Here is a 20,554-nt window from a genome sequence, read left to right on the forward strand (position 1 = left end):
GACACCCAGAAAGTTCTCTATAGTAACTCCTATCATCCCTCATCAGTCAGTCATATTTGTTTCTTATTTTTTAATAAAATCTTTAATTGCCAGTTAGTACTGACATGCAAACTCCCTCCATCCCAAGCCCTGTTGTGCCCCCCTCTGTTCTGTGGAGATAGACTACAGGGTGGGACAGGGGCAACCTGACATCAGCACCCCCTTCTTTCCCTTCCCTTCCCTGCATAGCAAGTAGAGGTGGGGGGGGGGGGAAGCCCCAAGGCAAAGGGCAGAAGGTGTGCAGCAGTTGGGGCAGGGACAGCTGACGTGCCTGCATTTGATAGATTCTTGGCCAAACCAATCAGGATCATCTGTCAAAGGCTCAAAGATCTACCAGTAGATCCCAATCTACTGGTTGGTGACCACTGCTCTATCCCTTTCAAAGCTCACAACTTCAAAATTCTCTCAATGCCTACAGTTGTACATAACTTCTGGAGAATTCCAGTTCTTAAGTACACTTTATTTCTTCTGGAAGTACTCCAATGTAGGAAGGTTATCAAATAGAAGCCATTCCCAAGGGAGGGATGAGGACTGTTTAATTCAAGAAGGCTGTCTCCTCCCTCTAAAAATGAAAATCTAATTTAGCTTCAAAATCAGAGAGCAGGACTGAGTAAAAGTGTAAATGTAACTTGATATAGTGATTTGGAGCCTTATAAACTCAGACATACAGCGACTGCCAATAAAATCAGCATTTATCACAAATTACTATAAACTGGTACCTTATAAGGTATGTCTACACTACCACCCTAGTTCGAACTAGGGTGGTTAATGTAGTCAATCGAAGTTGCAAATGAAGCCCTGGGTTTAAATATCCCGGGCTTCATTTGCATCTAGCCGGGCACCGCCATTTTTAAATCCCCGGTAGTTCGGACTCCATGTCCGCGGCTACACGCGGCACGAAGTAGGTAGTTCGAATTAGGCTTTCTAATTCGAACTACCGTTACTCCTCGTGGAACGAGGTGTACCGGTAGTTCGAATTACAAAGCCTAATTCGAACTACCTACTCCGTGCCGCGTGTAGCAGCAAGCACGGAGTCCGAACTAACGGGGATTTAAAAATGGTGGCACCTGGCAAGATGCAAATGAAGCCCGGGATATTTAAATCCCGGGCTTCATTTGCAACTTCGATTGACTACATTAACCACCCTAGTTCGAACTAGGGTGGTAGCGTAGATGTACCCTTAGCTACTTGGGTTACATCCTCATCTTAATATGGGCAATAACCTCAGCATCTCAGATAACAATGTGCGATAAATTCTTGAAAAACATCGACCTTCTAACAGAATAAACCTTATGTGAATATATTATGGAGACAAGGCTTGTAGAGAACTATTCCTCTGACAGAACAGACTCTAAATATATCTATTTTAAGGATACATATTAGAGCCCTTCTACATAATAATTTCAGTCTTTTCTGGATTGAGGTACTTAGATCTCAATTCAAACCTCTCTGTTGGATAGACTCTTTCAGCGATGCTCCTAGTTGACCTCAAGTAGACAGATAAATGAAGTCTTATGCCCCATGAGATATAAAATGTAAATTGGCCATAAAGGCCCAGACCGGACAAACTTGTTCCCCATATGCTTGGGGAAGATTTGGGAGGACAATTCTTGCACATGTAAAGAAACTGGAGCCCCTGAACCATGGGAAGTAGGAGCTGAGTAGGGAAGAGACTGATAAATATGAATAGGCTAGGTGTTGGGTTGCACCTGAAGATTAGAAGATGGATGGATTAAGCAGACATACTGTCTTGGACCTGAGCAACTATGATTTGACTCTCAGATCTGAAAGCATAAGTAGAAGCTAGAGAATCATTCCATTTTGGTTAGTGTTAGATCAAAGGATTACCTGTGACTTCTCAAGAAAACTATGTGATCTCAGTGACAAACCCACAGATGGTGAATAGTGTCATCAAAGGCATCAAAAGCAAAACTTCGTCCCAAGCCTATCAGAGACATTGGCAAACTATGTAAAATAGTGGCTAAGTCCTAAATAATTAATAAAACTGAAGGCACTTAACCACCTCACACTCTAAGCCACATCTGCAAATAGAAGATATTTCTTCAAATTTCTGTTTGCCTGGATTTAGAGATCTTCTTAAAGAAAATTTCAGACTGAAGCGGCGTCTCAAATGCCACTTCTGTTTGAGTAAAGACTCTAGGTCTCTTTTACTAATCTATCATAGTGGTGGTAAGTATTTACGTTGGGACCTAAAAAAGGTTAATAAAACCAAGGGTTTTTTTTTTCCTTTTTTTCTCATTTATTGCTGTGACAGGGTCTGATGATTCTAGCTTTTTTGATACAGAAGAGAGGGTTACTCGCCTTGTGCAGTAACGAAGATTCTTGAAGATGGTTGTTCCTATGTATGCTCCGTATTATGTGTCTGGGTGCTGCTGCACGCCTAGTCAGAGATTTTTGGTAGCAGTGCCCTCTGGTAGGCTGCACACACGGAGCAGACGGCACGTGCAGTGCTGCTACTACACGTCTTCTCTGCCTCAGAAGGAGAAACATGCAAGTCCAAAGCAGAGGGGAGGAAAGTGGTGCACACACTGGGACAACCATCTCAAAGAACCTCCGGTTACTGCACAAGATGAATAAACCCCTGTTCTTCTTTGAGGAGTGTCCCTGTGAGTGCTTCACCTTATGTGACTATGGAGCAATACCCATGATTGGAGGTGGATGCTTCGGCTAGTCACCATACTGCACAATAGTGATCCAGTGTGCCCAAATTGAGTACCCTGAGACAGGTAAGTACCAAGAGCATAATGTCTAGCAAATGTGCAAGTGGAGGACCATGTTGCAGATCTACAGAAGTCCATGAGAGGAATGCTATGCAGGTGGGCTGTAGAAGCTACCATGGCCTTCATAGAGTGTGCTAGTCTGATATAGTGTGCTAGTCTCATAGAGTAGGCTAGTCTGGTACAGTCCTCTATCCAGCTGGATAGCCTCTGGGTACAGATTGGCATCCCCAATGATCTCTCTATGGTAGAGACAAATAACCTGTTTGACTTGCGAATCTGTTTAGTTTTGTCCAAATAAACAGCAATTGCCCTGCAGACATCGAGCATATGCCATGCAGCTTCTTTATTATCGGTATGAGGCATTGGAAAGAAGACAGATAAATTTATGGGTTCATTACAGTGAAACGCAGTAGGGACCTTTGGGAGGACTTTGGATGAGTATGGAGAACAACTTTGTTTTTATGAAATACTGTGAAAGGTCAGTCTGCCATGAGAGCACTGATTTCACTCACCCTCCTGGCCAATGTCATGGCCACTAGTAATGCCACCTTCACAGAGAGGGTGGAGCATGCAGCATGTTGCCATGGGCTCAAATGGCTTTCAAGTGAGAGCCTAAAGCACTAAACTGAGATCCCAGCCTTGGTCAGGAGACCTGACAAGCAGATAAGTGTTCTGTATGCCTCTGAGGAAGCACTTGGACACTGGGTGAATGAAAAGAGAATTGTTGTTGATGGGCCAATGAAGGGCTATGATGGATGCCAGGTGGTCCTTTAGAGAGATAAAAGAGAGGCTGACTCCTTTAGTTCTAGAATGTCAGACAGTGGTACAGTGGATGGGTTTAATTTTTTTTGTTCTGACCACAGTGAGAGAAACGCCATTCTTTGAGCTGTCTGGAGTTTGCACTTGGACAGATTTATCTGTAAGCCAATGGCTTGAAATAGAGCACTGCTCAGCGAGACTGCATTGTGTACCTCTTGACTTGTGCTTGCTCTTATCAGGCAGTTGTAGAGGGAAGGAACTATCAAGATACCCTGTCTGCAGAGATGTTCAACTGCCAGCACCTTTGAGAAGACCCTCAGAGCTGTGGAGCGTCTGAATGGGAGCACTGTGTATTGGAAATGTGCACTGCCAACTGCAATTCTGAGGTATTTACAATGCGCTGGGTGAATGAATACATGAAAATATGCATCCTGGAGGTTGAGAGTCAACAATCAATCCTCTTTGTTATAGTGGGAATTATAGTGGCCAGGGTGACCATCTTGAACTGATATGATTGTATGTATCTGTTGAGCTTCCTAAGATTGAGAATTAGTCTCCATCCCTCCGACTGTTTCGATGTGAGGAAGTAGTGGGAGTACAACCCTTTCCTCCTGTAGCATTGCAGGATGGGTTCTATAGCCCCCAGATGTAGGAGTTCGTCAATTTTCTGAAGGAGGATACTCTGGTGAGATGGATCCCTGAAGAGGGACTGGAAAGGTCGAAATGAGGGGTAGAAGAAAAGGGAATACAGTATTTGCTCTTCATATTGTCCAGTATCCATCTGTTGGTTGTTAATGGTGGAAAGGTGCTAGATGTTGACAGAATAGTTGGTAGAACGGAGGTTGCCTTAAACAGAGACGTTACCAGACACTCTCCACCTGACCTTTAAAATGAATGTCTCGAAGTTGATGGTTATGAGATAGAAGGCTGGTCAGGGGTTTGTCTCCATGTGGTTGGCATTGCCTTCTTCTATTATCAAAGTGCCTCTGTGCCTGAGTAAAAGGCATAGGTCTGTATCTTTGAGTAAAAAATCTTCTGTTTTTTTTTGTTGCAGAGACGTGAATGCCAAGCCTCTTCAGTGTAGCCTGGGAATCTTTAAGTGAGAGAAGGCATGCATCAGTGGTGTTGGCGAAGTGCTTGGATCCCGGAAAAGGAAGATCCTCCACCACGGCCTGTAGCTAGTTCCTTGCTATTTGTTAATATCAAATCTAGAACAGCCCCCACTCCAGTAGCTTTCTCAACCTTCTGAAAGAAAAAAAATGTCTCCAACAGATTCCAAGAACTTGTTGGATAATTTGTGCTTCTCTGATATTTTCCCAACAGATGTCTGGATAGTTGAAGTCCCCCATCACTGTGCTTTGGATGATTTTGTTAGTAGTTTAAAAAAAGCCTCATCTACTTCTTCTTCCTGGTTAGGTGGTCTGTAATATAATGGTACAGGCAGTCCCCGAGTTACGCGGATCTGACTTATGTCGGATCCGCAGTTACGAACGGGGCGTTTCTCGCCCCGGAGGACGCGAGCGGCGGGACGCCCAGATGTGCCGCGGTCCCGCCACCCGCGTCCTCCAGGGAGAGAAAAGCTGCTCCGCGGAGCACGCGGGCAGTGGGACAGCCCAGACGCGCCACGGCTGTCCTGCTGCCGGTGTCCTCCGAGGCTTTGCTCCCCGTCTCCCTGGTCTGCTGGTGGGGGGGGAGCTCCCCCCCCCCAGCAGACCAGGGAGACGCGGAGCAGCTTTTCTCACCCCAGAGGACACGGGCGGTGGGACCGCGGCGCATCTGGGCGTCCCGCTGCTCGCATCCTCCGGGGCGAGAAAAGCCCCGTTCGTAACTGTGGATCTGACATAAGTCGGATCCGCGTAACTCGGGGACTGCCTGGGAGCAAGGAGACAGGGAGACGGGAGACCAGGGAGATGGGGAGCAAAGCCTTGGAGGACGCCGGCAGTGGGACAGTCGTGGCACGTCTGGGCTGTCCCGCTGCCCGCGTGCTCCGTGGCTTTGCTCTGCATCTCCCTGGTCTGCTAGGGGGAGCCCCCCCCCCAGCAGACTAGGGAGACGCGGAGCAAAGCCACGGAGGATGCGGGCGGTCCCGCCACCCGTGTCTCCCTGGTCAGCTAGTGCGCCCCTCCCCCCCAGCAGACCAGGCTTTTCTTGCCGATGACGCCTGGGGTAGAGTAGCTGGGGCGCTGCCAGGTTGGTCCCGCAGCGCCACTCCTCGACGCTACTGGACCAACCCGGCAGTACCCCAGCTGCTCTGCCCCAGGCGTCCCCAAGTCAGCCGCTGCTGAAACTGACCAGCGGCTGACTACAGGAAGCCCGAGGCAGAGTTGCTCTGCCTCGGGCTTCCTGGAATCAGCCGCTGATCAGTTTCAGTAGCGGCTGACTTGGGGATGCCTTGGGCAGAGGAGTTGGGGTGCTGCCGGGTTGGTCCCCGCAGCGCTGAGGTGCGGCGCTGCGGGGACCTACCTGGCAGTGCCCCAGCTGCTATCTCCCAGGCGTCCAAATTCAGCCGCTGTTGAAACTGATCAGCGGCTGATTCCAGGAATCCCAGGGCAGAGCAACTCTGCCTCGGGCTTCCTGTAGTCAGCCGCTGGTCAGTTTCAGCAGCGGCTGAATCTGGACGCCAGTTCCGACTTACATACAAATTCAACTTAAGAACAAACCTACAGTTCCTATCTTGTACGTAACCCGGGGACTGCCTGTAGTGTGAATATTATTTGGATGAAAAATAGAACTAGTGTGTTGTTACCTACATTATAACAAGGACAAAAGATCTTGCATGATACTTTTATATTACTGAGAAAGATTTTAAATGAAAGCATTTCTCAAATACTTACAATATATTAAGTGACTATTTTAGACCGAGAAAGGATAATACCATATTTGAACAATATACTTGATATTTCTTAAGTAGCCTGCTAAAGAAATGTACAATCTAGTTTACTATTTTATTAATTCAAATTTAGCAATTTTATGGGCTTTCAATAGGGTTAATTAGGTTTAATACCCATAATGCTGTTGGCCAACTACTAATAAAATGGATCGGTGGGAGAAAGTTAACTAAGACACTCACAAAGATGTAGATTTAAAAACTCTTGCAATAATGTTACTGATGTGGAAAAATTCTTGTAACTTATTTAAAAGCTTTCCCAGATTCAAAATTCTTAAATATTAATAATTAATCAGTCTCAGACAGCTCCTTAAATGGCTTCTACTAAATAACTAATTCAAATACTTTCTTTGATGTCTTACCAGTTAGTTAAAATTGCTTATTTTATCCAATCACAACCTCTCTTGATATTATTAATAACCAAGAGGATCTACCTTCTCACAAAAATTATTTTGGCCTGTTCATAATCCTTCTTAATAATTAAGGATGTCTTACTTCTGGTTTCAGGATAATTTTGGAAATAAGAAATTGGTCTCAACATACCACTAGAAAAGAACCCTACCTAAATCAGCCTCATTTTTAGAGGTGAAATTTCTGCTCAAAATTCTCCACAGAACATCACATGGAAGAGAATGTAATGCAAATAACAAGTTTATCAGTTACATTCTGTCATTTGTGCTGTTTTATATTTCATTTCTTTTTTAAAAATAATAATAGCCATAGTGAATAATTGTGATTATTTTGGTTGGTCTCCATCATGCTATTCCTAAGGTGTATAAAGAATCCTGTTGGAGAAAAAAGAGTCTAAAGCAAAGGCCTGGTGAAAGGCCTGACTCCTGAACCAAAGTAAGTAAGAGTTATATCATGAGTAACAGACAGAACTTGTCAAAAGCAGATGTTTGCCAAGACATAAACGCCACACTAAAACTGCTCACACTGCGAAAAATGATATGAAATACATAAATATATTCCTCTAGGACAGTACCAGGATACTCCAACTGAGCACATGATAAAATAGTTTGAATAGTGATATTCTGTCTGAAACAACAGGGGTGAAAGCATAACAATGGGTGGTGAATAGGAATGTTTTGGAGGAAAGTACAAGGGGAGGTACCAAAAATGTCATTAATTAGTAAGATGATATGTAATGTGTGTATCATAGATTGTTTATCTCCATCTACAAATGTTGTGGTACTTTGACTTATCTATCTGTCCTGCCTAAGAGGCAATAGTTAACCCATACTATTGACTGAGCCGAGTCTATTGTCAGGGGTACAGATAGGGGCTCAGAGATGTCTGACTACCGAGGACTATTAATGTATTTCGTTCAACAATAAACCTGACGCAGGTACCTTCATATCTTATTTGAGTCTGTGATCTTTGGGAGCTCTCCTGAAATTTATTATGCTAGCTATCTACACAGAGCTGACATGATATCCTGAGGGTGCGTATGAAAATACACACAGCCAAATGTTTATCATCACTGACAGAGGAGACCTGTCAGGATGCCACACTAGTGAATCCTGAATTTGCTACATAGCTGTTCTGAACTACTACAAACTCTTTTAATTAAAACAGTGAGAACCACATGCCTCAGTTATTTTTTTAAATGATTAGTAAGAGCTGGCCTATAATTTCTTGTTTCTAAATATTTTAGTACTTTTAAAAATAAATCACTTGTGGTCCAAAAATTTAAAAATTACTCTCTCTCCCTCTCCCATAATAGCCTTTACTAACAGAATTTGTGAATCACGTAAAAACAATGATTATGGAAGTGAAAACCAAAACAGAAGCAACTTCTAGTGTACAGTAGTATTTACCAGAGAGAATTATTCACTTCACAGTGCTTTTAAACAAGTGTTACAATCAAACCAGGACCTAAGTTTCTCAGTAATCAAATAGTGAATGTGTATATCTGTGTTCTCTAATTGGCCACTATAATCCCTCTGCTCAGAATTTATCAATGTGCTAAACAAAAAAAAGTATGAAATACAGACAAAAAAACCCAAAGAATGCATGTAATATTGCTACAAATGTGCTTAATGCCAAATTGAGGCATAAGTGGCATGGTAAAACAGATGCAAAACACTCCCTTACTTCATGTAATAGATGGCTCTTGTACTGCCATACAGGTAGCAATACAAAAGGGGAGATGACCTCCACATAGTATCTTTACTTTGCAAGCTGGAGCAAGGAGTAGGTGAATCCTGGCCCATCAATGTGCCCACACTCAACTATGTGAGTGTGTTGGGGAGCTATAGAAAGGGTAGATCCATCATGAGATACTCCATCTCCGAAGCAGTGGTGAGAACAAAAAGGAGACTTGATTGTGCTGCAGAAAAAAGCACTGCACCTTCAACTAAGCTACATCATAAACTGATGAATTAGTATTTATTTTATAAATAGTTTTAAACAATCTTTCAGCCACTCCTGTTTCTCTTCTATCATCCTGTCATCCAACTTCACCCTCTTCCCTCTCTAGCAAATCCTTTTGTCAGATCCTTTGACAGCTTGCTGTTTGCATGGGAATTAATCTGATTATTTTACCGTCATACACAAAATTTATTTGAAGTATTTTAATTAAGTATTTTATTTTGCTTTTCAAAAGCCTTGTTTTTATTGGAGTGGAGTACAGTTCTTCTTCTATGTCAGGGAGTCCACTGAAGCTTATTGCCTACATGGATATATAGATGGCTGTTGAGTTCACCTGCTGATGCTTAGTTTCCCTGGTGTCTTACTAATGTACTAGTTATGTTGATTAGGAAGCAGACAAAAGAACGTTTTGAATTATTTTGATCCATATTTTCACAATTCTAAACAGTAAACGCTCTCCACGTGTTTCTAAATCAAAATATGCTGCTTGTTTCTCCATCACCATGGTATACAAGTTTTGTTCTTTTTACATTTCTCATAGCAGTAGTTCTCTAATTATGCTAATCTTTAAAGCTCACCACCATCTGGAATATTGCAGTGTCAATATGGAAATCTGATCTTTGTCTATCTCCAGGAGAAAATCAATGACCAAATACTTAAAGTTAATATCCTGACCGATCACTATTTTTTTCCAGGCTTCGTTTTTTCTACACTGGTAACAGCTTCTTAAATAAGGGTTCAAACCCTTATTTAGAGGAAGCTGGCACTTTTACCTCCTAAAGTGAAGCATTAATAATATATACAGACCATGGAGGTTGGATAAGGGATTTGGATCCATCTCATAGGCCTGTGGTCACCAACCAGTAGATCGTGATCTACCGGTAGATCTCAGGGGCTCTAAGAGTAGCTCTTGAGCCCTCTCTGAACTGCACACCTGCACAGTACATTTACATTAGATTTCCTCATTTGAGGAGCAGCTACTCACTGATCAACAACACAGGTGAGTAGCTGCGAGGAATGGTGGGAGCTGGGAGGTCTGGAGGGCTGAAACACCCCAGCCAGCTGACTGTGGCTTTCAGCTGAAAGAAGCTGTCCCACACTCCAGCTGATTGGCGGTTTCTCCTCTGTGCCTGCCCAGGTGGAGCTTGGTGCACTCCAGCTGAGCGCCATGGCCAGCTGGCTGGGCAGCTACTTCTCTTCCCTCCAACCCGGATGCCCTGCGCTCAGCCCAGGGAGGCTGCGTCTAGCTCCAGCTGTGCTGGAGCAAGCTTCCCAGGTTGAGCGCAGGATCACAGATGCCCATCTGATTGACTGTATACGACTAGCAATCTCAGACTACCACCCAGACTTCAAGACACTGGCAGATACTGTTCAGTCACAGGTGTCACACTGAGACTTTGTTATTGGAAGAAAAATATATAATTATCAATACTTGATTTTAGATTTACAAAATGGCAGAGAACAAAATGTATAAATGTAAATGCTTCATTTGACATTTAAATAGCATGAATTAAAAACAGACCATTTATTTCATAACTATAAACATGTGATTTTAATTTTATATATTGCATAATTTAAAAATCAACTGTTTAACAGCATGTATAAGGGCTGGGGATAGCAAGTGATGGACAGGAGAATAGAGATGGCGGGGCTTCAAGGAAGGGGCGGGGCGGTAGATCTTCTCCTGTTCTGAGACTTAAAAAGTGATCTTGGGTGTAAAAAGGTTGGAGACCACTGTCATAAGCCATAGTGTGCAGCTTCTCTAGAACTTCTGTTAAAAAACAAACCCTCAGCCAAGATGACATGTTTGTCTTGTTCCTGTTTCTATAAGTGTTCTCCCAGACATAGTGAAAATGGTCTTGAACCAGTCAATATTATCTGAGAACTAGGAAGAAAGTTAATTGTTGCAAGCAGTGTGCAACTTTGTTTTATCAAGTCTATAAATCTATTAAATAAATCAAAATTGATGTTTTAATAATTTAAATTAGAACACATCTACACCGCTTGTTTTTGCGCAAAAACCTCTTGCACAAAAGGCATTGGAAAAGATTATGCAAATGAAGTGTGAGAAAATGCTAATGAGCACTTCATTTGCATTGCCTCTTCCATAAAAAGTATACAATGTAGACAAAGCCTGGGAGTTAGAGTCCAATAGGAATATTTCTACTGATTACAATAGGAGATTGAAAAGATCTATACGTATCAGTAATTTTTCTGGACAATACTATACTTTCTTGCCCTGCTTGATGAAGAAATCCAACTATAGTCCAAGTGAATGACAAGTGGAACAAAAATATCATATAATGAAGTTGCCAAGGAAAGGAAACTTCAGTCAAGATAAACACTGGAGGAGCATTCAATTGCTGTCTATTCCAACTAAGATTCTGAAAGGTATAAAGAAAGTGGTAGATTCACAGTTACAACAGAAAAATGGTTACTTACCTTTTGTAACTGTTGTTCTTTGAGATGTGTTGCTCACGTCCATTCCATGTAAGTGTGCGCGCACTGCATGCATGCGTCATCGGAAACTTCTTCCCTTAGCAGTACCCGTTGGGCCAGCAAGGGAGCCCCCATGACTGGGGCTGCTATATTGCCTCATATATACCCCTGCTAGCCCTCCACCCCTTCAGTTCCTTCTTACCGGACTACTCCGATGAAGGGAAGATGAGTGGGATTTGGAATGGACGTGAACAACACATCTCAAAGAATAAGGGACAAATAAGCATTTTTTTCTTCTTTGAGCAATTGCTCATGTCCATTCCATGTAGGTGACTTCAAAGCAGAAACTCAGGAGGTGGGGTTGGAGTCGTAATCTTCCATGGAATGAATGGAGAACTCCGTAACAAGAGCGGCATCCCCCCAGCCTGGTGAGCCAGTGCATAATGGTTGGCAAAGGTGTGGACCGAGGACCAGGTGTCTGCCCCTGCAGATGTCCAAGATAGGCACCTGAGCTGTGAAGGCTCTGGAGGAGGCCTGGGCCATCAAGGAGGGGCTGGAACCTGGCCAAATCATCTGATATAGGAAGTGATCCACAAAGAAATCCTTTGAGTGGAGATTGACTAGCTCTTCAGCCCCTCAGCATTTGCCACAAATATCCGCAGGGATTTATGAAAAGGTTTTGTTCTATTTAAATAAAAGCCTAAGGCCCTCCCATCCAGCATGTGTAAAGCCTGTTCTTTATCAGAGGCATAAGGCTTAAGGTAAAACACTGGAAAGAAAATGTCTTGGGAAGCATGAAACTGAAACACTGCCTTGGGCAGAAAAGCTGTGTGTGGAGGGAGCCTCACCTTAACCTTGAACAAGACCATGTAAGGGGGGATCTGAGGTTAGCATACTGAGCTCTGACATCCGTTTGGCCAACATGATAGCCACCAGCAATGACATGTTCCACGACAAGTGAAGTAGTGAGCATGTTGCCATAAGTTCAAAGATGGGGCAGTAAACTTGATTGAGAACAAGCTGAGGTCTCACAGAGAGACGGGTAACGAAACATGCAGGTAAAGCCTGTTCAGTTCCTTCAAAAACTGGTGGACCATAGGGTCAGCAAAAAGCATCTTACTCCATGAGCCCAAGTGAAAAGCAGAGATAGTCACTCAATAGACCTGGGTAGAAGAGGACAGCTCCTGGATCCTGAGTTTGAGGAGGTAATCCAGGACCAACAGGACCCATGGGAGAAAATCCCCGTTCAGTAGCCCAGATAGAGAATCGCTTCCATTTGGCCAAATATGTGGTTCTAGAGGAAGGCTTCCTACTCCCTAGCAAAATCTCCCACACCCATTCTGAGCACTGATGCTCCAGAGCTGTCAACCATGGAGCTTACAAGCCATAAGGTGCAAGGAATGCAGGTTTGAATGGCAGAGCCTGCCAAAATCCTGCATTGTCACATCTGGCAACAAAGGAGGGCTATGAGCCTCTCGAGGGAGAGGGTGAGGAGTGACGTGAACCACTGCTATCTCAGCCACACCGGCACAAGGATGAGGAAGGCCTCAAACTCCTGTGCCCTCTCTGAACCAGAGGAAATAGGGATAATGTGTAATGCAGGCCACTGGGCCACAGGGTGAGTGTGGCATTCCCCAGAGATCTGCAGCTGAGTCCCATGACAGAGCAGAACCTGGGACACTTTCTGATCTGGAGGGTCACAAACAGGTCCAGGTGGGGAAACCCCCACCTGCAGAAGATTTGTAGGGCAACATCCATTCTGAGTGACTGCTCATGACCTGCAAAGGACCTGCTCAGCTGGTCCGCCAGGATGTTCTAGGTCCCAGAAAGGTAGGAGGCTAGTGGGTGAATGCCCTCTTGGATACACAGATACCAGAGCTGAAGGGCTTCTAGACACAGGAGAGGGGAACAAGCACCACCCTGCCTGTTTATGTAGAAGACTGCTGTCATATTGTGAGAGGATAAGGATAGGACTGCCCCTGAAACAGGGGAGAAACGCCTGACACGTGAGGCAGACTGTCTGCAGCTCCTAGACGTTTATGTGTAGGGAGAGTTCCTCCTTGGACCACAAAACTTGTGTTCTTATGTCTCTGACATGAGCTCCCCATTCGGTGTTGGATGCTTCCATCACCAGCCGGAGGGACGGCAGAGGCCAGGAGAACAGGACTCCTGTGCAGACCACTTCCTCCTGGAGCCACAAATTCAAGGAGTGGAGGTCGCTGGGAGGGACTGTCCCCTGGGTGCGAGGACAGGTTGTGTAGCTGAGCCAGCCCATAGTGACACTTTACATAGAGCTTGAAGCTCGTGCATGCCTAGCACTAGGCACCGGAGATGGGAAGTGAGCCCCTAGCCAAAATACAACTATCTACACCAGATAAGGAGAAAAATGTACACACTATAAGAACTACTCACAGTAAAAGCTAATAGAAGAACAATTAGAATTGCTAAGTGCAAGAACAAATCACATTCCAACAATCATCAAGGGTGGTAGGAAGCAACTGAGGGGTTGAAGGGCCAGCAGGGGTATATATGAGCTGATATAGTGGTGCCACTCCAGGGGGTTCCCGTGCGAACCCAATGGGTACTGCTAAGGGAAAACCTTTCCGACGACATGTGCACACCTACAGAGAATGAAACAAAATACAGGACTATGTAGCACTTTAAAGACTAACAAGATGGTTTATTAGATGATGAGCTTTCGTGGGCCAGACCCACTTCCTCAGATCAAATAGTGGAAGAAAATAGTCACAACCATATATACCAAAGGATACAATTTAAAAAAATGAACACACATGAAAAGGACAAATCACATTACAGAACAGAAGGGGGATGTGGGGGGGGGGGGGGGGGGAGGGAAGGAAGGTGAATGCCAGTGAGTTAATGATATTAGAGGTGGGGAAGGGGAAATGTCTGTGATTAGACATTTCCCCTTCCCCACCTCTAATATCATTAACTCACTGGCATTCACCTTCCTTCCCCCCTCCCCTCCCCACATCCCCCTTCTGTTCTGTAATGTGATTTGTCCTTTTCATGTGTGTTCATTTTTTTAAATTGTATCCTTTGGTATATATGGTTGTGACTATTTTCTTCCACTATTTGATCTGAGGAAGTGGGTCTGGCCCACGAAAGCTCATCATCTAATAAACCATCTTGTTAGTCTTTTTAAAGTGCTACATAGTCCTGTATTTTGTTTCAGCTACACCAGACTAACACGGCTACATCTCTATCACTACAGAGAATGGACATGCACATGAGCAATCACTCAAAGAGAAAATAGGTATTGCTCAAACAAGGGAAATCATGTATCAATCAAATAGTAATCCTATGTGTCATCATAGAATGACTGAACAAATGACATTTACCATTTCATAATGATTTTATAGATTTCCAAAAAGCCATAAAAAGATAAAATTATTATATGGATGTTGCTGTGCTATTTTAGAAATTTCCCTCAGAAATATGTGAACATCATTCAAAGATGTGAAAATATTAGGTGCTAAGTAATATATAGCAATGGACCAATTAAATCATTTAAGATTACAAGCATCAGACAAGAATGTCTTATGTCACCTATGATCTTTTTACTGGTAGTGTTTTGGGTAATGAGAAAGCCCAAAGAGTCAGTCAATGGACTGTCACACAGAAGTTAGTAGGACCTTGGCTTTGCAGATTACATCAATTTGCCATCCCATGCCAACAGAGAAATGAAAGCTCGAATGTGTCATTGCCAGATACCTGCACAGTTAGAATGGTTGAAAAATCAACACCAAGAAAACTAAAACTATGAGAATCAATACATAACAAGAAACACCAACAGAAATTTCTGAGACTGACAAAGAAGAGGCCTGCTATTTCATATATCTTAGCACCACTGTAAGTACAATGGGTGAAACAGAGAAAGACATTAAAACCAGAAGAGGAAAGAACATGTGTTTGTAACTCTAAAGTCAATCTGAAGAAACAGAAATCTTGTCCTGTATCTTTGAATACATAACAGCATTGTAAAGTTAGTCTTAATATGTGGCACTGAAACTTGGAGACTTATAATGATATTATTTTTAAATTATTTAAATTGTCATAAACAGCTGCCTTAGATAAATTCTCAATAGGAAACGTCTAGAAAAAAGGTTGTGAATAAAGAACTCTGGAAAATGGCGAAACAGAAATTACATAAAAGAAAAATGGAGATGGCTAAGACACAGATAGAAGAAAGATCTGAATAACATAAGCAGGACTGAAACCCCCAGAGTTGCTAAGCATTGAGTTAAACCAAGGATAACATGAAGCATAACTGAAAGCTATCAAAATGACTTGAGAAGAAGGTAAGAATGCACCAGCAGATCAGCAATGATAGAAGTGGTGAAGGCCCTTTGTTCCTCATGAAAAAGAGAGAGAAGAGAGTGAGACAAATGAATCAGACTAAAATAAAATCAATACTGGAAACTGAGTTGTTTGGCAAAATAATACAGGTCGAACCTCCCTTGTCCAGCACCCTCAGGATCTGAGTGGTCCCAAACCACAGAAATTGCCAGACAAGGGGAAGTCAAGCCTCCCTAAGAGGATGTAGGGTTCTGCTCCCAGCTGGGGCTGCGCTCCATATCACCTGCTCCTCTGCGTTTAGCCACCTCTTTCCCAACACTGCACCAACCCTGGATAGGGGCCGCCCTGCTCCCTCACAGCACTGGGCCAGGTGCTGGCCCTGTTGACTCCAACCCTGGCTGGGGCTTTGCTCCCCACTGCCAGCCCCAGCCAAGACTTGGCACTGCTGCCTTCAGTCCCGACCAGGGCTGCACTCTCTGCACCGTGCCACCACACTGCCCTGCTGGGGAAGCGCTCCCCACCACCAGCCCGCCACCAACCCAATCCATGAATGTTGCCAGACCAGATTGTCCCAGATTTTAGAGGTTCAACCTGTATCCTTCAGTTTGGAAAATACATCTTTCCTGTAATCTGGTAAACTAAAAAAGAATATTACTTTGAGAAAAACCTGTAGATCTTGGGTCTGTGTGTGCTGCAGAATATCTTGCTGTAGATGTTTGAATACAGATATACACATATAGATCTGATAATCAGGACCAAAGAAAATACATGTAGCAATGTAGTGGCAGATCTCACTCCAGTCCAAGTAATTCCAGAAACACTGAGCTAGCCACTGTTGACAAATCTAGAAAAATACAAAAATAAATTCAATTTTTCACAGTAATTAATTGCTTAATTAATAACACTGATTAGTAACTACCCCTAGCCAGAACCTCTAGTAGATTGAGAACCTTTGGTTTAATATATTCATTTAAAAATAATGCATGATGTAGTTGGTATACTGAACAAAAATTGTTTACCCTTGTCTCCCATATGACTCAGAACTCTTGGGAGATTAACAAGAATAAGTTATCCTAGGCTGTGTCTAGACTGCAGGGTTTTTTCGAAAAAAGTAGCCTTTTTTCGAAAAAACTTCACCTGCGTCAACTACAGCCGCATTCTTTCAAAATTAATTCGAAAGAATGCGGCTTTTCTTTCAATGGCAGTACTCCTCATTTCACGAGGAATAACGCCTTTTTTTGAAAGTGCTCTTTCGAAAAAAGGCGTTCTTGAATGCAAACAGGGCTTTTTCAAAAGAGAGCATCCAGACTGCCTGGGTGCTCTCTTTCGAAAAAGCGGCTCACTTTTTCGAAAGAAGAGGTTGCAGTCTAGACGCTTTCTTTCGAAAGAGGCTTGTAGTCTAGACGTACTCCAAGTATGCTCTAGGAAGGATCAGATGATTCAAAGCCAGCCATGGGCTTCAGATATGCTGGTCTCAATGTTGTCTGGCTTGGAACAATGCAAAAATAATATGTTAACAGTGCTGTCCTAACCAACAAAGTCAATACAGCAAAACTAATTAACCCATAAAGTGAAAAAAACCCGACAGATTAATTGCCCTAAATGTATTCTGTTCTTAATAACTGCTGCTCTGCTAACAAGAAAAAGGGTTTAAAAAAAAGAATAATGAAGTGAGCTTTGAAGTTTGGCCTCACTGCTTATGAGGGTCAAAAGGAATGCAGGTATAGCAAAGACCATGATCCTCATTTGATATCAATGAACAACCCAGATGGGCATTGCTATATAAAAAAACCCAATGCATGTATTCCAGTAATGTGCATCTATATAGGCAATTTTCAAAGATGAAACACTAATTTCAGAGTCTAATGATAGAAAATCCTCCTATTTTTTATGTATAGAATTTTCTTAAGTTTTTTTTTACAGGGCATGGAGTTCTTTGAAGGTGTGCTTAATGTGTATTTCCCTTTAAATTAAAGGATTTCTGTACCTTGTAAATTAATGGTAGGTCCTTCCCTGAGGTACCTTTGGATTTAATTGAATGGTCTGGAAGGCTGAGGCTTTAGCTGCTCTTGTTTTTTTCCATTTCTAAATCACAATCTATTGCTTAATCCCTTGTGTACAGCACACTTCATTTAGCTCTAGACCACAAATCCTTTGTTAATCAGCCCCTAAGTGTTTAAAAATATGCAGCAGTAGAAAGTACTGTGTTTCTAATTAGATTACAACAGCTATGCTTTGGAAAGAGATTGTATTCAGTTATATATTCCTTTATACTGACATTTATATATGCTAAAGTTGTTTTCATAGTTAATTGAAGCATTATTTTTTGCAATAACATAATAATGTAGCCAGAGGATGTGTGCTTATTATAGTAGTGCCCACTACTGGCATTCTAGTTAAGTGTTTCCATTAAAAACTTATTCTTGCCATGGGTTTTACTATGAACTGTGATAAAATTTGGCAAACAAATTGTTATTTTGTATTTCCCCAACAATAGATTATTTATTATTTTTATAGAAATGCAGTGTTTGTGAGATTCCCTAGAGACTGAACTCTATTCCACTAAATAGCCTGAATTATTGTTGCTTGTGCAGTACTTTTCTCCACACTACCCCATCAATATGCCTCAACTCTGACCCTGGAAGGACTGCAATGAGGCTAGTTCAATCTCCATATTGATTCAGTCTTTAACATCCCTGCAGAGACTTCCAACAAGGGTGATAATGCCAATATTGATGTATTTAACTAATAGTAGTTCAACTGGCCATCACTATAATATTTCAACACCTCATATACAATAATTTTATCCACATAATACCGCTGTGGATGTAGGGAAGTATCTACTTAACAGAAGTGGAACTGAAGATAAATAAATGAATAAACTGATTTTCAGGTGAGTTAAGAAACTTCATCTCTCACTGACTTGGGAATTCTTGATCTTATCATCTTTGATATGAGGCCATGCAGTGACTTGCTTAAAGGCTATGTCTGTATTAGAGAGAAGATCAACGCTGCAGCGGTTGATTTGGCATTTGATTTAGCGGGTCTAGTAAAGATACTAAATTGAAAAAGGAAGGCACCCCCATCAATGCCAGTACTCTTCGATTTGCAGGGAGTAAGGAAAGTCAATGGGAGAATCGCTTCCACTGACTTCCCACTGTGAAGCTGGAGGGAAGATCAAATTCAAGTACATCAACTGCAGCTACACGATTAACATAACTGAAGCTGTGTATCTAAATTCAAACTTCTCGGTAAGTGTAGACGTGGCCAAAGTTGCACAGGTAGGCTTTGGGAGAGATGGTAACAGAATCAAGATCTACTGCATCCTAGTCCGATGTTTTAATACTAAGACCATCATTCCCTTCATCTGAGCTTTTTTATGGTAACATTTCTCCTGTAGGAACTAGAGTCTAGTGGGAGTTGTGAATGCTCTGAATCTCCAAAACTCAAGCAAATTAGTCTGTATTTGGGCCAGATCCTGTTCACTGTACTTACCTAAAGGAGGATAAAGGGTCTGTTGTAAGGACATGTTCACTAACAAGTACTAACAACACATTTTCAAAACTAAGCTAGATAGAAAGAATTGACTTCAATGACAGCTGGATCAGGACAGGTGTGAACCAATGCATCGGGCTATTACAATTCCTTCCCTTTTCACTAAAAAATAGTCCATTCCTTTCACTTTGAAAGGCAACTTTTTACAGTATTTTAAATTTCCCCTTTTTAGGGTAAGCCTGAGCAGTTCACATACTGAAGTAAAATCAAATTCAGACATTGGAAATCTTGATGAGTTTTCTCTCTTTTAATCAATTGTTGCATCACATCCACACCCATCCCCCTAAAGAACACACGTAAGGTCCCCAATTTTATTGCAAAATTATCTTTTTAATAGGCTAAGCCAAGAGCAACTATAAAACTTTTTCTTGATCTTTTCCAGTACTTAACCAAGGACCCTTTCTCATGCCCACGGGGGTGAAGAAGTACCAAGGTGTCCATCCACGATCTTGAATAAATCTCTAGAAGCTTCAGCACTTACATGACACCTCACATCTTCAAAAGCACCACAGAAACACACACAAAAGGACTCAACCGTAACATAACATTAATATATAGATTTGGGTTTGTTTTTTGAACTAATTGCAATGATTGCTTTAGACATTAGGCACTTTAACTTCAATATAAGCTGAACTGTCTAATATACATCATACAAATGTACTATGGAATTTAGAACCCCACTGGAAATGACCATTTCACTGAGATTTCCCCATCCCTGCTACCTCCCCCCAACACACACACACACTCTCCTTATGATTCCATTTAAAAGTCCATCACATTTTTGGTCAGGATTTTGCATAAAACAGGAAGGGACAGCTTCTCAGCTCAAGTAAACTGGTATAGGTTCATTGAAGTAAATTGTTTTCCATTTTAAACCGTTTTAACTGTGTACTTTTATTCCTATAAAAATCTATATTTAAGAATACCTACAAAATGAATAGTTACATGATTTTCAAAATTGTATTTGTGTGGATGAAGACTAAAACTTCCGTTTTTAGGCATTTTACTATGACTGGGTTTTTATAGCTTATTATATAGCTGAGCCATAGTAGCTTCAACCTTCTCTGAATAGCTTTGATTTTATGGATTGAAGTCAAACTTTTAACAAATGCTTTTGTAAATTACCTGTGATGGCGTGAAACCAGACATATGGAAAGCTGAAAAGACAAGTGGCAACTCAGCCTTCAGCAACATCTCAATGTAGTGAGCACTGCAAAAATAGACTGGATGAATGCCAGATTCTGCTGTGTCAGTAGGTAGGTGTACCTTGATAACAAAGCGAACAACACATATTATTGTTACTTATAGAATAAAATGTAAGATTTTACTTTAAAAAGACACTACTAAATAAGTAAACATTGTTTGGCACCAGAAGCAGGAGAACAGTGAAATTCTATATTGATTGAAGAATTGAATGGAGCTGTCATGATGTGCCCAGGTA

The 20,554-nt window shown here is 42.2% G+C and overlaps 1 protein-coding gene across 6 annotated transcripts in view; it reads right to left on the bottom strand.

Annotated features, from left to right (window-relative positions):
* Nucleotides 1-20,554, bottom strand: part of TBC1D32 (TBC1 domain family member 32) — a 205,113-nt gene that overhangs the window by 11,081 nt on the left and 173,478 nt on the right. For 5 of the 6 annotated variants that reach the window (XM_014577943.3, XM_075924062.1, XM_014577940.3 and 2 more), the window contains 2 exons: nt 20,239-20,379; nt 16,214-16,402 (listed from right to left, as the gene is read on the bottom strand). In XM_014577943.3, coding sequence (XP_014433429.2) covers nt 16,214-16,402; nt 20,239-20,379 — 330 coding nt within the window. Of the gene's footprint in view, nt 1-16,213; nt 16,403-20,238; nt 20,380-20,554 lie in introns of those variants that run through there. The other variant, XR_012902655.1, reaches the window with a different exon arrangement.

This window comes from Pelodiscus sinensis, chromosome 3 (genome assembly GCF_049634645.1).
Source record: "Pelodiscus sinensis isolate JC-2024 chromosome 3, ASM4963464v1, whole genome shotgun sequence".
Taxonomy (NCBI): Eukaryota; Metazoa; Chordata; order Testudines; family Trionychidae; genus Pelodiscus; species Pelodiscus sinensis.